We start from the raw sequence: 17804 nt of genomic DNA on the forward strand, positions 1-17804 counted from the left end.
CCGCACCCTCCAAGAAACTATTACATGGTGAAAAAGCCCTCCAAAAGGGGCTTTTTAAAGCCATGCAATAGTAGTCGCACTACCTTCCTCCTCCAAATGGGGAGGGGGTGTGACTATTATGTGATGAAATATGGTATTACTACAAAAACATTAATGCTTGTTTCAAGTCAGTAAGGGACAGAAATGAAGAAAATGTAAACAGTTTACCTGCACCAAGATTGGTTGGAAGAAAAGCAGCCAAACCTACAATTTTGAATTTGGTTCCCCAGATGTTTGATGTGACCTGAGCAAGATAGTTGTGCTGCAATGAAGAGCCATAACAAAAGGCAAGGTTGTTAGTTTATTTATAATTTAGCACTCTTTCCCACAGTCTTATTATCAGTATTGTAGTCGCCATATTGAAGATGGTGACCCTGCAGGAGTATCTTCACTAAATATTATAGAGGCGAGATATGAACAAGTGCGAGGTCCACAATATAAATGCCCCTCTATATTATTCAGAAGTTCATCTTCTATGTTAATACATTTTCCATGTTGAGGATCATTTCAGAAAGACTCACAGATAGTTTACCTGAGTGATATCTTCCAAAGGAAATTCCCGACGAGTTAGACTTGGTGAACCTATGGAGGGCTTTCTGATGGGGAGCCGAGGAGATCTTGATATTTCCTGGGAAGCCCGTGACAACTTGGGAGATTTGCGAGCTTCTATGTTAATTCTGCACAAAATACCAAAATAAACCATAATCAGAAAACACAAATAAACATTGTCTGGCACTCTGTAAAACAGAATGTGGAAGATGATTATAGTTGGGTTGCGATTAAAATGGCAACAGACTTCTAAAAGATAATTTGCTGCAACGATAATTTAAAAAGTGAGCTCATTGTGATATCTGACATCCTTTGACCAAGTGAACTCAATAGTGGCTCAGACACTAATCTCCCCATTCTTCTGGAAAGTAATTTTTTTTTGGACTATGTCATCTTTGGATTCAGGAGACTGTAGTCCAAAAGGGCAATTTTCTTATACTGTTCCTTTTCCTATGTATTTTTTTCTTTTAATATACTGAATATATATTTCATTTTATCTCCCCCTTATTATTTATTTCTCCCTTATTATCTAGTGACATCACAGGAACTCAAACAATTGGCATCTTCTGCTTCTGTTGGAAATCACAACCTTCTCAAGCTTCCACTAGTTGTTTGTTACGTTTACTGTATTGTATATGTGTATTGGTTTGCAATTTAACCTAACCTCTTTGTTGTGGGAGAGGCTGCAGACCATGTGATCAGGTCTGGACATGTTCAGGATTAAGACTCCATTTTAGATCAGTTGAGCTTGTTTGGAGGTTCTAGCAGGGGAGCGCAGCTATCGTAAACCCGGGACCGAAGACTGGAGACCTCGGTACACTCCTTCTATACCTGGGACGTCGTCCTCTTCCACCGAGCGCGCAGCTTCGGGAGGGACGCACATGGAGCGGTGAGAGAGGAAGGGGACACCCGCCTAGCCAGCCAGATCAGCCGAATCAACCCTGGCGATCAATGGGGTGACAGATGTCGCAGCCAGATCGCCCTCACATCCATTTTAGATCAGTTTTTGCTTTGAGAAACCATGTAGAGAAGTGTGCGTTTGCATCAGAAGCTTAATACAGTTGTACAGTTTAGACTTCAGTAAGATGTATGCTTAAAGACTCCTTTGGACTATGAACTACTGATTTTAAGGAAGATGCTCTGTGTTACTTATACAGAGAAACTACTTAAAATCCTATTGTAACTGGATTCATAAGCAAAGTGCCTATATGCCAGTGGTTCTCAACCTGTGGGTCCCCAGATGTTTTGGCCATCAACTCCCAGAAATCCTAACAGCTAGTAAACTGGCTGGGATTTCTGGGAGTTGTAGGCCAAAACACCTGGAGACCCACAGGTTGAGAACCACTGCTCTATGCATGAAGTTTGTGAGTAAACCAACTCTGTTTCTTTTAAAGAGGACTGTTTATTTTGTATCTTGGGAGCATGTTTTTAAGGGAGAGTAGATTTTTTTAGGCAACTTCAAAGAACACTTCTAAAATTCTGCTAAATATGTATTTTGTGTACTGGCATGTCTTTGTCTCTAGCAATTCAAAGACAGCCCTAGGTACATCAGTCTAACAGCTGAGAGACCTAGTTGCTTTGCAGGAATGTTGGAGAACATCACTTTTCAAAAAGTTGTGACTTCTAACAAGGTCATGCCTTTCCAGTGGCTAGTGATTTTCCAAAAAGGTTATGACTCCAATTTCCCAAATGGTTATGGAGATTCACATTTGCCAAAAAGGTTATGGCGTCATTTTGCCAAAAGCTTCAGCTTTGCAAGTTGGCTTTTGTCTTATACCTTGAAAATGGAAAGGAGCTGATTGTCAATATTCAATGTAACAGGACAGATCCTAACCAGACCCTGCTACTAGAAAAACATTATTATCTATTGCCCCCATGCATACTAAACACGGACCCAGTTCCAAGCACTATAATAGCCGTGATTGTTAGACTATGAAATATGGGCATACCTAACACAGGTCGTTCTGCAGAATTTTTTAAATAAAAATGTTTTATTTTAATACAACCAATCAATCCACACTTGCTGTAGTTAGGGGCATGGGTTCTCTGCAAAGGCAGTGAAACCATTGCCTATTTCAACCTTATGGTATTTCAAACTGGCAACACTAAAATTTCTCAAAGCAGTTCATTTCCTGTGCACTGCGTAAAGATGCCCCCTTTGTTCCAGCCCTAAAGGATGCCCTCTTGACATAGCAACAACTTCGAAGATGGGAGTTTACCTGGGAAGTTTGGGTGATTTGCTAGCTCGAGTGATTTTGGGGGACTTTTTGGCAGCCCAATCATCACTCAGTTCAATATCGCTGGAATCAGAGCAGTTGCAGCTGTCAATCACACTGGAAATCAAACTGTTCCCATAGATTTCATCTGTCAGCACAGGCCCCGCAAAAAGAAAGAAAGAAAGGATCATTTCAGAAAGAAATCCCAGTTACAACTATCTATCAATCATCTTGCAAGCAGTATCTGAGATGCCACTGCAGCAATTAGCACCTGGAATCCTTTGAAACTAATGCAACCTGAAATCAAGTAAATAGTGCTCTATTATGCTAGTTGACAGATATATTTCCAAATCCAAGGGGAAAATATGTCCACAGCTAATTACACTCTTTCTTCTCCCATCAGGACACAGAGTATTATAATGTATTACAGATGGCACAGCTTGCAAGACACCTATTGCCTCCAGTCTAATCCAGAATGACTGATAAGACAAAAAAGAAAAGAAAATGGACACCAGTTCTCTGATAGATAGAGCAGTTCTGTGGAATTAACAGGATACTGATCTCTGCATCTTGATTGAATATGTTGTTTGAGGATCAAAAACTGTAAAATGCACATGGATATCCACAATATCCAGCCAATAATTCATATTGATACAAAGTAGAACTAGAGGTGAGTTGGGGGGGGGGGGGGGGGTTTGCATTTAAAGATCTGCCTCTAGAATAAAATAAACAATATTTGTACAAGAAATCCTTGGGCAAATTTGAATCCATCCGAACATCTGCATCAAATTGCCCAAAACAACAACAACAACAACAACTTTATTTGCACCCGCCACCATCTCCCTGAACAGACTTGGGGCGGCTCACAAAAGCACTCAATAGTGCAAACACACAAAATACAACAAGTGCATAAAAATAGCACAATAGCAATAACAAATAGCAAAACAAATCTAGAAATAACCTGCTAAAAGCTTTGTACCTGCTTTTCCATCTGTTTTAGGATCCATGATGACAAACTCAGGCCGCAGTTTGCTAATCCGCCTTCCTTTCAAGATAGGCACCAGACCTCCCAAGTATTCCAAGTACAACGTATAGCAAGGCCCTCCAACCTCTGGATCATCTTCTGTCCTCTTCATTGTGCAGTGAAGCCTTTCGTTGCCAGATGTTGGGTAGCTAACAAAATCTCTCATGTTATTGGGATCTGGGATAGGAGGCTGAGTTAAAATATAAAAGGAGGGGGGATATTATTCACAGAAACAGTTCTCCCTCCACTCAACACCTTTACAGTTACAGAAAACAATTTAAGGGAGATGTTGACAAGCTAGAATGTGTCCAGAGGAGAGTGACTAAAATGATCAAGGGTCTCAAGAACAAGTTCTATGAGGAGAAACATAAAGAGTTGGCTATGTTTAGCCTTCAAGAGAAGGCTGAGAGGAGACATGATGAGGGCCATGTATAAATATGTGAGGGGAAGTCATAGGGAGGAGGGAGCAGACTTGTTTTCTGCTGCCTGGAGACTAGGACGTGGAACAATGGCTTCAAACTACAGGAAAGGAGATTCCACCTGAACATTAGGAAGAACTTCCTGATTGTGAGAGCTGTTCAGCAGTGGAACTCTCTATCCTGAAGTGTGGTGCAGGTGCTTTCATTGGAGGCTTTTAAGCAGAGGCTGGGTGGCCATCTGTTGGGGGTACTTTGAATGAGATTTTCCTGCTTCTTGGCAGGGGGTTGGACTGGATGGCCCACAAGGTCTCTTACAACTTTATGATTCTATGATTCTATGAAACCAATCCATTATCACTCTGAAATACTCTGAAAATATTTTGAGTTCTTGGCCAGAGGACTCTAGTACCTCCTCAAATTACAAATTGCAAGATTCTGCAGGCTCTTACAAAAGTACCAAAGTCCTTGAGTCCCTTTGGGGAGATAGGGAGGTCTACAAATAAATCATCATCATCATCATCACCACCATCGTGTAGTATGAAATATACATTACTCCTACTGTGTTTTTCCTCCTTTTGCCACTGTTCATGACAGAATATTAAAACTACAAAAGAGCAATAGCAAAATGGAGAAAATGCTTTGTACAGGACAGGAGTAGCCTGGAGGGCTCCCCTTGCCAAGTGGGCCTTGCCAAGAGGGCTCCCCTTACTTTTCTTTTCCTGGGGGGAACTGAAGTGTTATAACCCATCTTTTATTGCTCTTTGTCCCTGCACCACACATAGCCACAAAGGCTATTCCTCTGCCTGCAATGATATCTTCAATTCTTCTCAAATGACAAAAGAAATAATGTAGACTCTGTGACTTTAACATTGCAATTTTTTCTTGTTCTGATTTTTTAACATCTTTACCTCATAAAAAAAAGAAGCTTCAAAAAGTTGGATGATGTACTCTGTGCTTTTTAATTGACCCAATACAAGGTTTTTGCTAATTTGTGAATTTTGCTGTCCTGAATATGTTTAAGACAGAATTCCCATCCATGATGTGTTGCCTTCAGTTGTGTTTACCTTGATCGTTGGTGTAAAGGCAGTGGTGAGGTATGAGCACAGGCGTGGAGGCAGGGTGAGTTTACTGATATCTTTGTCATCCCGCAAGGAACTAGCAATGGTCTGTTGGCACAAGAGCTGCAAGCTGGACACTCTGTGCTCCACTCTGACAACATACAGGGCAGGGCCAGATGCCATGAGCAGGCGCGAGTCCCTGTGGCCCCAGCAGATGGAGATGATAGGGCACTGTGAGGAAAAAATAATAATAATATTTGAGATGTTTTTCTGTCAACGAAACACATTTTCTGTAGCATACATCACACAGGCTACAGCACCTGATTTACAGAGCCAAGCTGTATGTTCCAACACCACTAGTGTATTGCAATTGTATGTATGTGCCTTCAAATCATCCATCAACTTATGCTGAACCCATGACTTTCAAAGAGTTTTCTCAGGGACTTAGGTGTGGTTTTGCCAGTTCCTTCCTCTGAAATAGAGCCTACTGCATTGTAGACTTTTCCACTTGGAGCCCCTTTTGGCCAAACCTTTTAAAGCAACCTCAGGTATATAGGTATATGTAAGTATGTATATAAAACAGGTGTACAATCAAAGAGTTAGTGAACAGTGTGAAGCAAGGAACTCACAGGGAACAAAAGTTAAAGTCTTTAAGGAAAGACTGCTTGTCTAAACAGCTAAGCCTCAAGTAACCACATTACGCTTTTGTACCACTCTTTTTAAGAGTTGATTTGTTCACCAAGTTTAAAATAAACCTGTTTGAATTTCATCTTAAACTGGTGTCTGCCTCGGTCTGTCACAATCATTAGATCTCAGCTAGTCTAAAGACAACTCAATTTCAGTCCAGTCAGCAAGAAAAGCAGCCATTGAAGAAGAACAAAGGACTTGAACCTAGTTTACCAATTTCACATTCACACTTATGTTTTCCTCAGACATTAATTGAGGTGGTGGCGGCGAATCTACCTAATACATCGGTCATTAACAACGTTAATACAGTTGGTCACTCAACAATAGTACTGAGGTGGGATAAGAGAGTCTTTCCCCCTTTGTCACAGCCATTTTATCCTTGTTAAAGTAGTGTCCAGCTGATCGTTAACACCTTTAAACTGGTGGGCAGTGGGTGTGATTGTTTGTCCCCCCTGCCAAGCGGTCCTTGATCTCCTTTATATGCTACAATGGCCCCAACAACTGTTCAGGCCTCTCCCATATATAAATTACATAGATGCTCTTGGTAATTTTGTGTGTTGATAAGTTAGTTCTGAGGGACAAAGGTTTACCTGTACAGGTGTCTCCAGAGTGTAGATATGTTCTCCAGTAATATTGTAGAACTTGACGAGTGCACTTTTCAGAAAAGAAGCTCCACTAAGTTCAGCTAGTTGGCTTAGCCTTTCCATTCCTGCTACAGCCAATAAGTCTCCTTGCGTACACCACTGAGCAACTACATCTAAAACGAGAAGAGGTGAAGGCTCATTTTGCAAATAAAGTCAGCCCTAAACATATATAATTACCCTTTAGATTGCATAGGCTTCTTATCATAAACAAAACTTCAAATGGTAATCTATCCATCTATCTATCTATCTAAGACCTTCACAATTTGGAAGTAGTAAGTGACTGAAATTAAATAAGCTAAACATCTTGGGTACGCAGACAACACCTCACTCTTCAAGTCAAAGTATAAGTAATTATCTATTATGACAGCTGTTGCTGGATGCTTCATCTCTCTACTAGCCGCACCAACTCCTAGTTCTCCCACCTTACCATCAAGTTCTTACAATTTGTAAATCAAGATATAAATCTGAAACCAGACAATCACTTATAACACTATGGGTAGCACAAGTTGGCAAAGATTCAGTATGAATTCCAGAGGCATATAAATGGGTCTCTCTACATTTGCCTAGGAGTACTTTGATATCACGTTAACTGTTGTGGTTGCATTGCAGATAATCCTGGGATTGCAGTTTCTCAAGAGATTAAGTGCACATCTACATTGTAGAACCAATGCAGTGTGACACCATTTTAACTGCCATGACTCAATGCTACAGGATTATGGGACTTGTGGTTTTATAATATCCTTAGCCTTCTCAGCCAGACTGCTGATGCATCACCAAACTACAACTCCCAGGATTCCATAGCACTGAGCCATAGCAGTTAAAGTGGAATGAAATGGCCTGAGGTTTCTTTTAAAGCTCACCTGTGATTTCAGAGGCATAATTAAGCTTTCAGTGAAATATGCCATTCTCTATATACCTAATTTTAACAGTGTGCGCAGTACATGATTATGAAGAAGGAGGGAAGGAACTGCTGCCATTTGAACACTGAAATTTGAAAGTGGGGCATTAAAAGTAGCGATGCTGCTTGTTACCCAGTACTGATTTTAATCATTAACTAATTTAAGCTTCCAGTTCTATTGTGAAGTATCACTTCAAACTAAAGTAACTTTAGAATAGTTTACAAAACCATTAAAAATAAATAACAAAGCCAAATAATCATCATCATCATCATATTTATTTGTATCCTACTTTTCTCTGGGACCCAAAGCGGCTCACAACATTTTAAAACAATACAAGTAAACCATACATACAACAGTAATCTATAAAACCAACTTTACAATAACGAATAAATAAACATTTAAAAAAACATTTAGCAAATACAGTTGTTGAAGGAAATTCATCAATACAGACTTAGCACGACTCACTGAAAGTTAGCTTTTCTGTCATTCCAAATTAAGTATCTTCATTAAAAACTTGTGTGAACAGGAAGGTCTTTAGCTATTTTTTTAAAAAAGAGTCGTTGCATAAAGTTGGAAGTTATTTTGAAAAGCAAAAGACCTGCATTTTCTACAGTGAACACCTGAGAACACAAAGCACACTCCTAAATTAATTCAAATAGAATCCCGTATTTCAGTTTTGCCTGTTCACCAGAAGGTGTCACTCGTTCCTGTTAACATAAACCATTGCAAAGGGATGCTAAGCTTTCAAGAGACAGATGCTGAAATATTCATGTCAGAGCAATCAAAATTTAAAATGGAAGAAATACTGGATGGAAGTGGATATGAAGATGTCTCCCTTTCATACCTTTCAACCCTGAACGGATGATGGTCGGGGACAAGTCGTCATAGTTGTTCATCAAGCTAATGTCTCCTGATGTGAAGCTGACAGTGAGCAGGGGTTTGGTGTTCTGAACCAGGACTGGATATGAAGCTGGACCATCTGCCAAGGGAAAAAGGTATTTTGGAAAATGAAACAGAATTCAAGGACAGATTTTCAGCTCCTTAAAAGCTATTGGCACTATCAATTGTGTCACCGTGGCCACCTTCCCATCATACCTTTTGATTGTTAAGGAACAAGTCCCAACTTCATCGCACAGTCCATAGTGTTCTGTGACTACCACAATTTTTGAACCCTCAATAGTCCTTAAAATACAATTTCCTCCCACCATAGAGCCATCTATACACTCAGTGTGGGTTCTATTTCTTGCTACCACTGATTCAGAAACATTAGTCATACTAGTCAGTTTGCCTTCCAAGAGATCCTCTGGCATTGCTGTTTCCCCATTTCTAGGAGTACAATCTACTCCTGGGGGATGGACAAGGTATCTTCAGGGACATGACTAGTCCTGAAGTGTAAAGATAGATCATTGAAGAGCATGGTTTGGATTGTTAATGTGAAACCTGGACATTACTCATTTGAAATATGGTGCTGGAGAAGCATTCTGTGGAATGATAACTGGAGCTAACGGTTCAGCTGTACTGAACTGCATTATACAGCAGTGTAGACTTATATAAAGCAGGTCAATGCAGTTAAACTCCATTATGAAACTGTGTTATATAGCAGTGTAGATAAGACCTGAGCCTTAGATGAAATCAAGCCTGACCTTGCCCTCAGGAGTTTCCAAGCTTGCAAGAGGTAATGAATATCACCTGTCTCATTAATCTGTAGTTGTTATGTACCTTCAAGTCAACTCTGATTCACTGTGCCACTATTAATATGGTTTTCTCGGTGAAGCTTATTCAGAGGAAGTTTGGCACTGACTTCCTCTAAGGCTCAGAGAGTGTGAGTTGCCTGGCAGTTTTCATAGCCAAGCAGTGATTCGAACCCTGGTTTCCTGGACTTTGGCCATTATTATTAACTTAATATTTTAAAGGTTTAAGCTGTTATATTTTCAAAGGTACAAGTGTTTGTTCTTAAGGTGAATTTGTATGTAAGTCAATACAGGTACATTTTTATGTGTAACTCCCGCCATACACACACACACACACACGCTTTGAATAGCATAGGGTAGGGTTAACACCACTCTTGTGTTTGTTTTGCTGTCTGTGCCCCTGTTCAAAAGATTTCACCTCACTTTTTGTCTCTGTGACAAATGGATTTTGAAACAATTGGCTTATTGTGGAAACAAGGATTAAAGATAAAGCTTCACTATGATAATTCTTCCAGGAGAGTATATCCATTCCAAGGAGTAGATTTCTCTCCTGTTGTCTTATCCCCATTCTTAACTATGAATCATTTGTAAGTTGGATGTTTTTAACTCGGGGACTGCCTGTTCTATTAAAGTTTTCAAGCACATATTCCTATTTCCTTCACAGGCATCGAATTTATGGTTAAAATCATTGCATGATAGTTTATCAGAAACAACATTTTGCAAAGAGATAAGACTATTGCCAGTCTTGCCTCTTGAAGATACTTTTAGGAAACGTGTTATTTCCTCAGGTGTCCAAACTGATGACTTCATAGTAGTGAAACACATTTGCTCCACTCAGTGAAATCCTCACTAATGGATGACACCAACTAACATCAATCCTCACTGATGATGGAGCATAACAATGGGCCCTGAGAACGCAGAAACTGGCCATCTTAGGCCACATTTACAATGCCATTACAATGCAGATTGAATTGCATTATGTGATCAGTGTAGACTCATAGAATGCAGTTTAATTCCGTCGGACGGGATTATATGACTCTGCACTGACCATATAATGGTTACTGAATGTAATGCATTAATTTTTAATTTCATTTTAATATTATTGAAATTGTATGATGCTCTAAGGCCTATATGTAAGCCGCCTTGAGTTCCCTTTGGTGTTGAGAAAGGCGGGTTAGAAATAGGGTAACTAAATAAATAATAAATAATGCAATTCAATCTGCATTATAATGGCAGTGTGGATGGGACATATAACTTTGTCTAGTTGTATGTCACTGTACAAGAGGGTCTCAACTGTATGAACTCATTCTCCAGTGTTCACAATATCGTTCTTTGTGTTCCATATTTAACTGCCTACAGCACCAGCTGTGGGCTTCAGAATTTAGTTCTTTGTCTATAACCTGTTTAGACAGAAGGAGCTACTATCCTAAATGAAAGGCATTCTCAGGACGCTAGCTACGTGTACTCTAGTTAATCATACAGGTCACATTGAGCTAGAACAGAACATTATCATTCATGTGATTATCTCCTGAAATGAGACAATGGAGATACAAGAAAAGTGTCCTTAGGAGACAATGTTAAAAACACCACATTTGGCGCATTTTGCAGGCAAGGGGAATTCAATCAACCCCCTCACAATCAGCTGCATGAGTCAAAGGCATGCCTCTTTTGAAAGGTTTCTGAGGAACATGCACTACTTTGCAAGATCATATTAGAATAATCATGAGAAGCATGCCATGTACCAAGTTCACCCACTCCTGATTGACTCAGCACTGTTTACCCATTTGCCTACTTTAGTCATCAACAGGGATGCATCAGATGTTACAAGTGTCCCACACAGAACTGCAAATCAATCTCATGACAAACATAAAACCATAACAATCACATAATTAGGATATACTTTGATGAAGGAAAACCCCAACACTGGAAGCTACCCCCTTTTCTAGAGAGTACATAATATATAATGGATACACACTGGAGTTTGGTTTCAGGGCCCTCCGTGGATACCAAAAGGTGCCAATGCTCAAGTCCCATTATATATAAGGGTACTTTCAAAATGTTTAGAATTGCAAAATCAATATTTGCTTTTTGGAATTGTCTTTTGAATGTTTTCAAGCCATTGATGATTGAACCAGAGGATGGAGGACTGACTATATTATTTCTTGTGAAGACAGACTGTGAAGACAATACCTTTCTCACTTACCACTACTAATCATTAGGGAGACTTTTTTGTTTCCACTCTCTTTGAATGTAGGATGATAGACTGAGGGAACACTGGACCTGGGACCTCCCAGTTGGAAATAGACCAAACAATTTAAAACAGCCATGTCCTTTTCAAAGACCACATTCCTTAATAACAATAATAATAATAATAACAACAACAACTTTATTTATATACTACTCTATCTCCCCTAGGGGACTCAGGGTGGTTTCCACACATGAAATAACACAGAAAAGTTATACAAAGTATTCAAAACATAGACACAAAATTATTAACACAAAACATATACATTAAAACCAGTTCAACACTTTTCTATCATATGGAATGAGCTGCTAGGGGGCGGAGTAGTCAAGGGGCCTAGACCATCTAAGGGGGGCTGGGCCGAGATTAGTGCAGATCAATGTAGGGCTGGGGAGATGGAGGTAGTGCAAGGAAGCGATTCTAACAGTGACCACAGTGGGGCCTGGGGCTACATTTCCAGGACCTATTAATGGACTATGAGAGGGACTGAGCAGAATGAGTACTCTGAGATGACAGGGGGTCAGGAAAGAGAATGAAGAGCAAGGTTGAGACCTAGCTAAGGCCTGGGGACTGGCACTAGTAACTAGTCATTCTCAAAGGCATGATGAAACCACCAAGTCTTCAAGTTCTTGCGAAATGAGGAAAGTGATGGAGCCTGTCTTAACTCTCTGGAAAGGGTGTTCCAGACGTGGGGGGGCCATCACCGAGAAGGCCCTCTGCCTCGTCCCCATCAGCCAAGCATGAGACGTCGGTGGGAGCGAGAGAAGGGCCTCCTCAGGAGATCTTAGGGTATATGCCGGTTCACAGAGGTAGATGCGATCACGGAGAGGGGGGAGGAGGGCCAAACCACTTCAAGAAAGTACAAAATGAACTATACTTTCCACTGTTAGTTAAGCAGGAATTTAGGAACAGACTGGCAAACCATGCCTAATGAAATAATCTTTACAGCTTATCATATGAAAATCATAAATTTACTTCCACAGATGTCTTGAACATCCTTCTTCTTTCTAAGCTATTTCATCAATGGAGGGAAATTCAGATAATGAGATGAATGATAAAGGATGCAATGGACGCCCAATGTTGTAGAGCTAGCCATTTTTACCAAAAGGGCATTCAACATGGCTAGCAATAATAAAATTTATTAGCTAGATCTTGCCATGCAGATTTCCTTGAGAGATACTGGCTTGCATATTGGTAAAAGCATTACAATATCAATGAAAACTTATAGACATCTGTAGTCTAAATTCTCATTGAGGTGATAAATCTACATGTTGCTGGTGTTTAATTTTGGAAAAGCAAATGTTTGTCATCTGCCCACCAGCTTGCCCTACCCATTCCATCTGATAGAAATTTAGATATTTGAGTTCTTGACAAGATTTGTCTGGCTACTGTATGTGCAACAAGTATTATGTATGAAGGAACAAGAGCATTCCAAATCAGTATAATCAAGATTCAATATTTACATCTCAGCGAAAAGCAGGCCACTAACATTCAAAGACCACGATATCAAAGCAAATCACCTTGTGGTGGGGAATAATCATCGGAATCAGTGTCACTCTCGCTACTGTCTTCGACCAAGAAGCTTGGGTAGTTCCAGGACATGCTAAGGATGCCGTCAGACTCATGAAGGAGAACGTGTGCTAGCATTCGGCCATGGCAGTCCATGACAATCACCTGTCCATCTGCTGTGCCAAACAGGACCTAAAAGAAAATAAATGGAAAGGAGAAGCATTTTTAAAAATATGAACAAGACATTTCCTTCTGTTTTAGTATCTCTTTCTCACCTCTAATCTAGCACCATGTCACAGCTAATCTATGACAAAAGCCCTTCTCACATGGTATCTTTCCACCAGAAGAGGCCTTTGATTTAGTTACATGTTCAGACATGTTTCCATGCTGTGGATTCTAAAATGGCATAATCTGGTAAAGAAATATCGTAAGACATTTTAAATTTTTAGTGGCGTCCCATGGCACAAAATTATTTACTTAAATGGAAAATTATGAGAAATTTCAAGCAGACAGTGTTCTGGCTTCAAAATAATTAGCACATTGGAGTCAAAGCTTGTCAACCAGCAACACTTTAAAGATGGTTGTGGATTATGACAATGATGGAATACTCCACCAATGCATCGCCAACCACGTGAGGGCAACCAGATGCCTGTCCCTGCAGCAAAGCTGGCAAAAAATCAATATGAATTAATCAGGTGGAACTAGAGCATTACAGCCCAGGTGAAAAAGCAATGTGATGAGCTCAAAAACAACCAATAAAGGGAAGTTTCAACCCACAATGTCAAACATAGAATGGATGAGGCAAGGTTTTAATGTTGTTTAAAATAGCAGTTAGGAGACAGCCCAGGTACAGCATCTCAGATAAGAGATACTATAACCTACAGACACCTTCCCCTGGAGCATGTTTTGTTCCCTGATGTACTGAAAAGTCTATGTCTTGCACATTTCATAGCTTTTAAAAGATGTGCAGCATAATTTAGGAGAGCAAACCTGACACCTTTCCACTGGGACACCGGGAAAATTCAACTCTGGCCTATACTCCTACACACACATATTTGCACTGTACTTTCACTCCACTAAAACTAATGGGCTGTCTTTCACATGAATATTTTTAGGATGTTGCATTGCTGATTTATTTAAATTACCTGTTGAAAACTTCAATAGACAGAAATCTCCCTCTGTCTATTTAAAGAAATGAAAATGACAGATGAAACTTTTGGTGGCATGTTGTAAATAGTACTTGCAGCATAAAACTCAACCTCATCCTTACTACAGAGCAATGTTACTCAACCTGGGGGTCGGGACCCCTGGCGAGGGGGTCAAGAGGGTGGTTTCAGAAGAGTCGCCAAAGACCATAAGAAATATGTATTTTCTGATGGTCTTAGGAACCCCTTTGGCAGATAAGGCTGAAGATCTTTACCCCTGTACTTCTCTTACTTTTTGGTGTTGGTGAACTACAACTCCCAGAATTGAAAAATAGCTCTTCAACCCCACCAATATTCAATGTTGGCCATGTAGGTAGTGTGCCAAGTTTGGTGTAGATCAATTGTGAGTTGGGTTCAGAGTGCTCTTTGATTGTAGGTTAACTATAAATCCCAGTAATTACGACTTCCAAATGTCAGGGTCTACTTTCCCCAAACTCCACCAGTGTTCACATCAGGGCATATTGAGTATTCGTGCCAAGTTTGGTCCAGTTCCTCATTGTTTGAGTCCACAGTGCTCTCGAGATGTAGGTGAACTACAACTCCAAAACTCAAAGTCGATGCCCACCAAACCCTCTCAGTATTTTCTCTAGATCATGGGAGCTCTGTCTGCCAAGATTAGTTCAATTCCATCATTGGTGGCATTAAGAATGCTCTTTGATTGTAGGTTAACTATAAATCCCAGCATCTACAACTCCCAAATGACAAAATGACTAAAGCAACCATTTGATGACTGAAATGCAAAGCAGAACCATCAGATAGGTAGATTCAGGCTGAAATTTCAGGTAGAATCTACCTGGTAAATATCCCAAATCTAGAGGGCAAGTTCTCCAACAGCAATTGCTGTAAACCAACAATTAAAAATACTGAATTCCATTTTTACATGGCTCATAATCAAGTTTAAAGCATAACTGGGGCATGAGTTCTAGATTTCTTTGCTTTGTTGTTTATTCATTCAGTTGTTTCTGACTCTTCGTGACTTCATGGACTAGCCCACAGCAGGGCTCCCTGCTGCCCGTTGCCACCCCCAGCTCTTCCAAGGTCGAGTCAATCACTTTAAGGATGACATCCATCCACCTTGCCCTTGGTCAGCCCCTCTTCCTTTTTCCTTCCATTCTCCCCAGCATCATTATCGTCTCCAAGCTATCCTGTCTTCTCATTATGTGGCCAAACTACTTCATCTTTGCCTTTAATATCCTTCCCTCCAGTGAGCAGTCAGGCTTTACTTCCTGGAGTATGGACTGATTCGATCTTCTTGCAATCCTAGGCACTTGCAACATTTTTGTCCAACTCCACAATACAAAAGCATCTGTCTTCCTTCGCTCAGCCTCCTTTATGGTCCAGCTCTCACATCCATAGGTTACTACGGGGAATACCACTGCTTTAACTATTACCTTTTATATTTGCTTTACAGAAAACTATCACAGAACTCCCGGGTGAGAAAATAAAAACGATATGGATTTTCAAAAGAAATCTTCTTTTTTTCAAAGTTTTCAAAACACAGTTTTTATCTTGAAAACAGCTGCTTTTTTCAAATGGTTACTTATCAATCTGGTATCAAGATTCTTGGTGAGAAGTGCATGTCTCTGGGGTGCCATTTGACTGCAATTCCTATGAGCCATAATCCACATAGCCAATGGTGAGAAATGATGGGATCTGCAGTACAAAACCATCTGGGTTGATGCATTTTCTTCTCCTCTGTCGTACAACTTCATCAGCCTTCCAGTGTCTCATATTCTTCTGTGAATATTGTCTGAGAATGCACTCTACTTAAAGAAAAATGTAGTGATGCCTTTCCCCCTTTGTACCACTAAATGCACATAATGTTGCTACAGTTTGCAATGGATGAAATGATGTAATAATATGGCTCAATTTAAATTAGAATTTTTAGTTTTACTGTGTCAAAAATATTTGGTCTGTGGCGTTCGACAACACTGGAAAGCAATTTGTTTCTAAAGCCAAGAGACGGAACAATGACTGTGTTGAGGATGCTAGAAAGCTTTGCGGAGTCTCTTCATACATAATGAACATTTTCATATTCCTAACTGAGTAATAATTAAGAGTGAAGCTTACAATAGTTACTTAAGAAAACGGAAGAAAAGGCCAATATCCCAATTAGCCTAATTTCTTTCTTTCTACTGGATCTATTTGCTGTTTCTTGGGGACTCATAAACACTAGACAACTGAGCAAGTAGCAAAGAATGTTATCCGTTTACATAATTTATAACTGTATAAAAGGGAGCAAGTATCACTAAAATATGTCTAATCATTCTAAATATAGAAAGAAAGCCCTGTATCCAGTCCAAAAGTGCAGCAGCAGAACATGAAACATTCATAACGCTCTTAGCATGAGCAACCGGAGATCATTAATTTTAAATGACAGAACTAACACAAAACCCTGAAATAATTCTAAAAATAGTCTAAAATATTATATAGTGGAATGTTTTGTTTCTACTACAAGAGAATCACTTGTAATACCAGCCCAGGTCTTCTTTGATTGCTACACTTTAATTTTACAGATAGTACTGCTATTGGCTACTACAGGACCCTTTATGCAAGCAATTTTGCCATTGTCTCTATTTCGCGCAGCTTAAATGTACTGTCTAATTAATTAGGGGGGCTTCTTCCTACTTGCTGTGTAGTATGGCCATAACAATTAAAACTGTAACAAGCATGTAAGCTAGGATGGAAGTTGTAGTTTTGTCCACTAGATGGGAAAATCAGTATTTCTTGGCTTTGGAAAATAGGTCTCAATCTCTAAACAGAACCTGAGGGGGCAATAAATTGCAGATTGTTTAGCTGCTGGGTGCTTTCTAATGCTGTTTTGAGAACAGAGCCCTGACCTAGATAACTCAGGGGCTCTGGTGGGAGAAGCTCACCTTAGGGACTTATTAGGAAAATCTTACAGCATTTCCCCTTCTCTTTATGTAACAATTAACAAATTGTATGAAGTCTTCAACATGTAATATAAAATACATTATTTTAGGTTCTGTACAGTCTTAATATTCATTATTTATTTAAAGCATTTATATTCCGCCCTTCTCACCCCGAAGGGGACTCAGGGTGGAGCACAATATACATACGGCAAACATTCAATGCTGAAACATAAAATAAACTATAAATATACATAAAGACTAAAATCAATGATCTCCACTTTAAAATCAATTGTTTAATATACGTTGTTGCTTTTTTAGGAGTTACCGTATATCAGTAGTTCTCAACCTTCCTAATGCTGCGATCCCTTAATACAGGTCCTCATGCTGTCATGACCCCCAACCAGAAAATTATTTTCGTTGCTACTTCATAACTGCAATTTTTCTACTGTTATGAATCATAATGTAAATATCCGATATGCAAGATGTATTTTCATTCATTGGACCAAATGTAGCACAAATACCTGACATGCCCACATTTGAATACTGGTGGGGTTGGGGGAATTGATTTTGACATTTGAGATTTGTAGTTGCTGAGATTTTAAGTTCTCCTGCCATTAAAGAGCATTCTGAACTTCAGCAACGATGGAACTGAACCAAACTGGCACACAGAACTCCCATGGCCAACAGACAATACTGGAAGGGTTTGGTGGGCACTGATGTTGAGTTTTAAGAGTTCTAGTTAACCTACA

General features: G+C 39.7%; 1 protein-coding gene across 1 annotated transcript in view; it reads right to left on the reverse strand.

Moving 5' to 3' along the window:
* The window catches only part of TULP4 (TUB like protein 4), a 128509-nt gene that overhangs the window by 16561 nt on the left and 94144 nt on the right, over positions 1 to 17804 (reverse strand). Inside the window, exons 5-12 of the mRNA XM_060753652.2 lie at positions 12989 to 13169; positions 8380 to 8514; positions 6583 to 6749; positions 5312 to 5536; positions 3784 to 4018; positions 2808 to 2952; positions 572 to 716; positions 208 to 301 (exon numbers count right to left, since the gene is read on the reverse strand). Of these exons, the coding sequence (XP_060609635.1) occupies positions 208 to 301; positions 572 to 716; positions 2808 to 2952; positions 3784 to 4018; positions 5312 to 5536; positions 6583 to 6749; positions 8380 to 8514; positions 12989 to 13169 (1327 nt within the window). The remainder of the gene's footprint in view (positions 1 to 207; positions 302 to 571; positions 717 to 2807; positions 2953 to 3783; positions 4019 to 5311; positions 5537 to 6582; positions 6750 to 8379; positions 8515 to 12988; positions 13170 to 17804) is intronic.

Source organism: Anolis sagrei, chromosome 1 (assembly GCF_037176765.1).
Source record: "Anolis sagrei isolate rAnoSag1 chromosome 1, rAnoSag1.mat, whole genome shotgun sequence".
Taxonomy (NCBI): Eukaryota; Metazoa; Chordata; class Lepidosauria; order Squamata; family Dactyloidae; genus Anolis; species Anolis sagrei.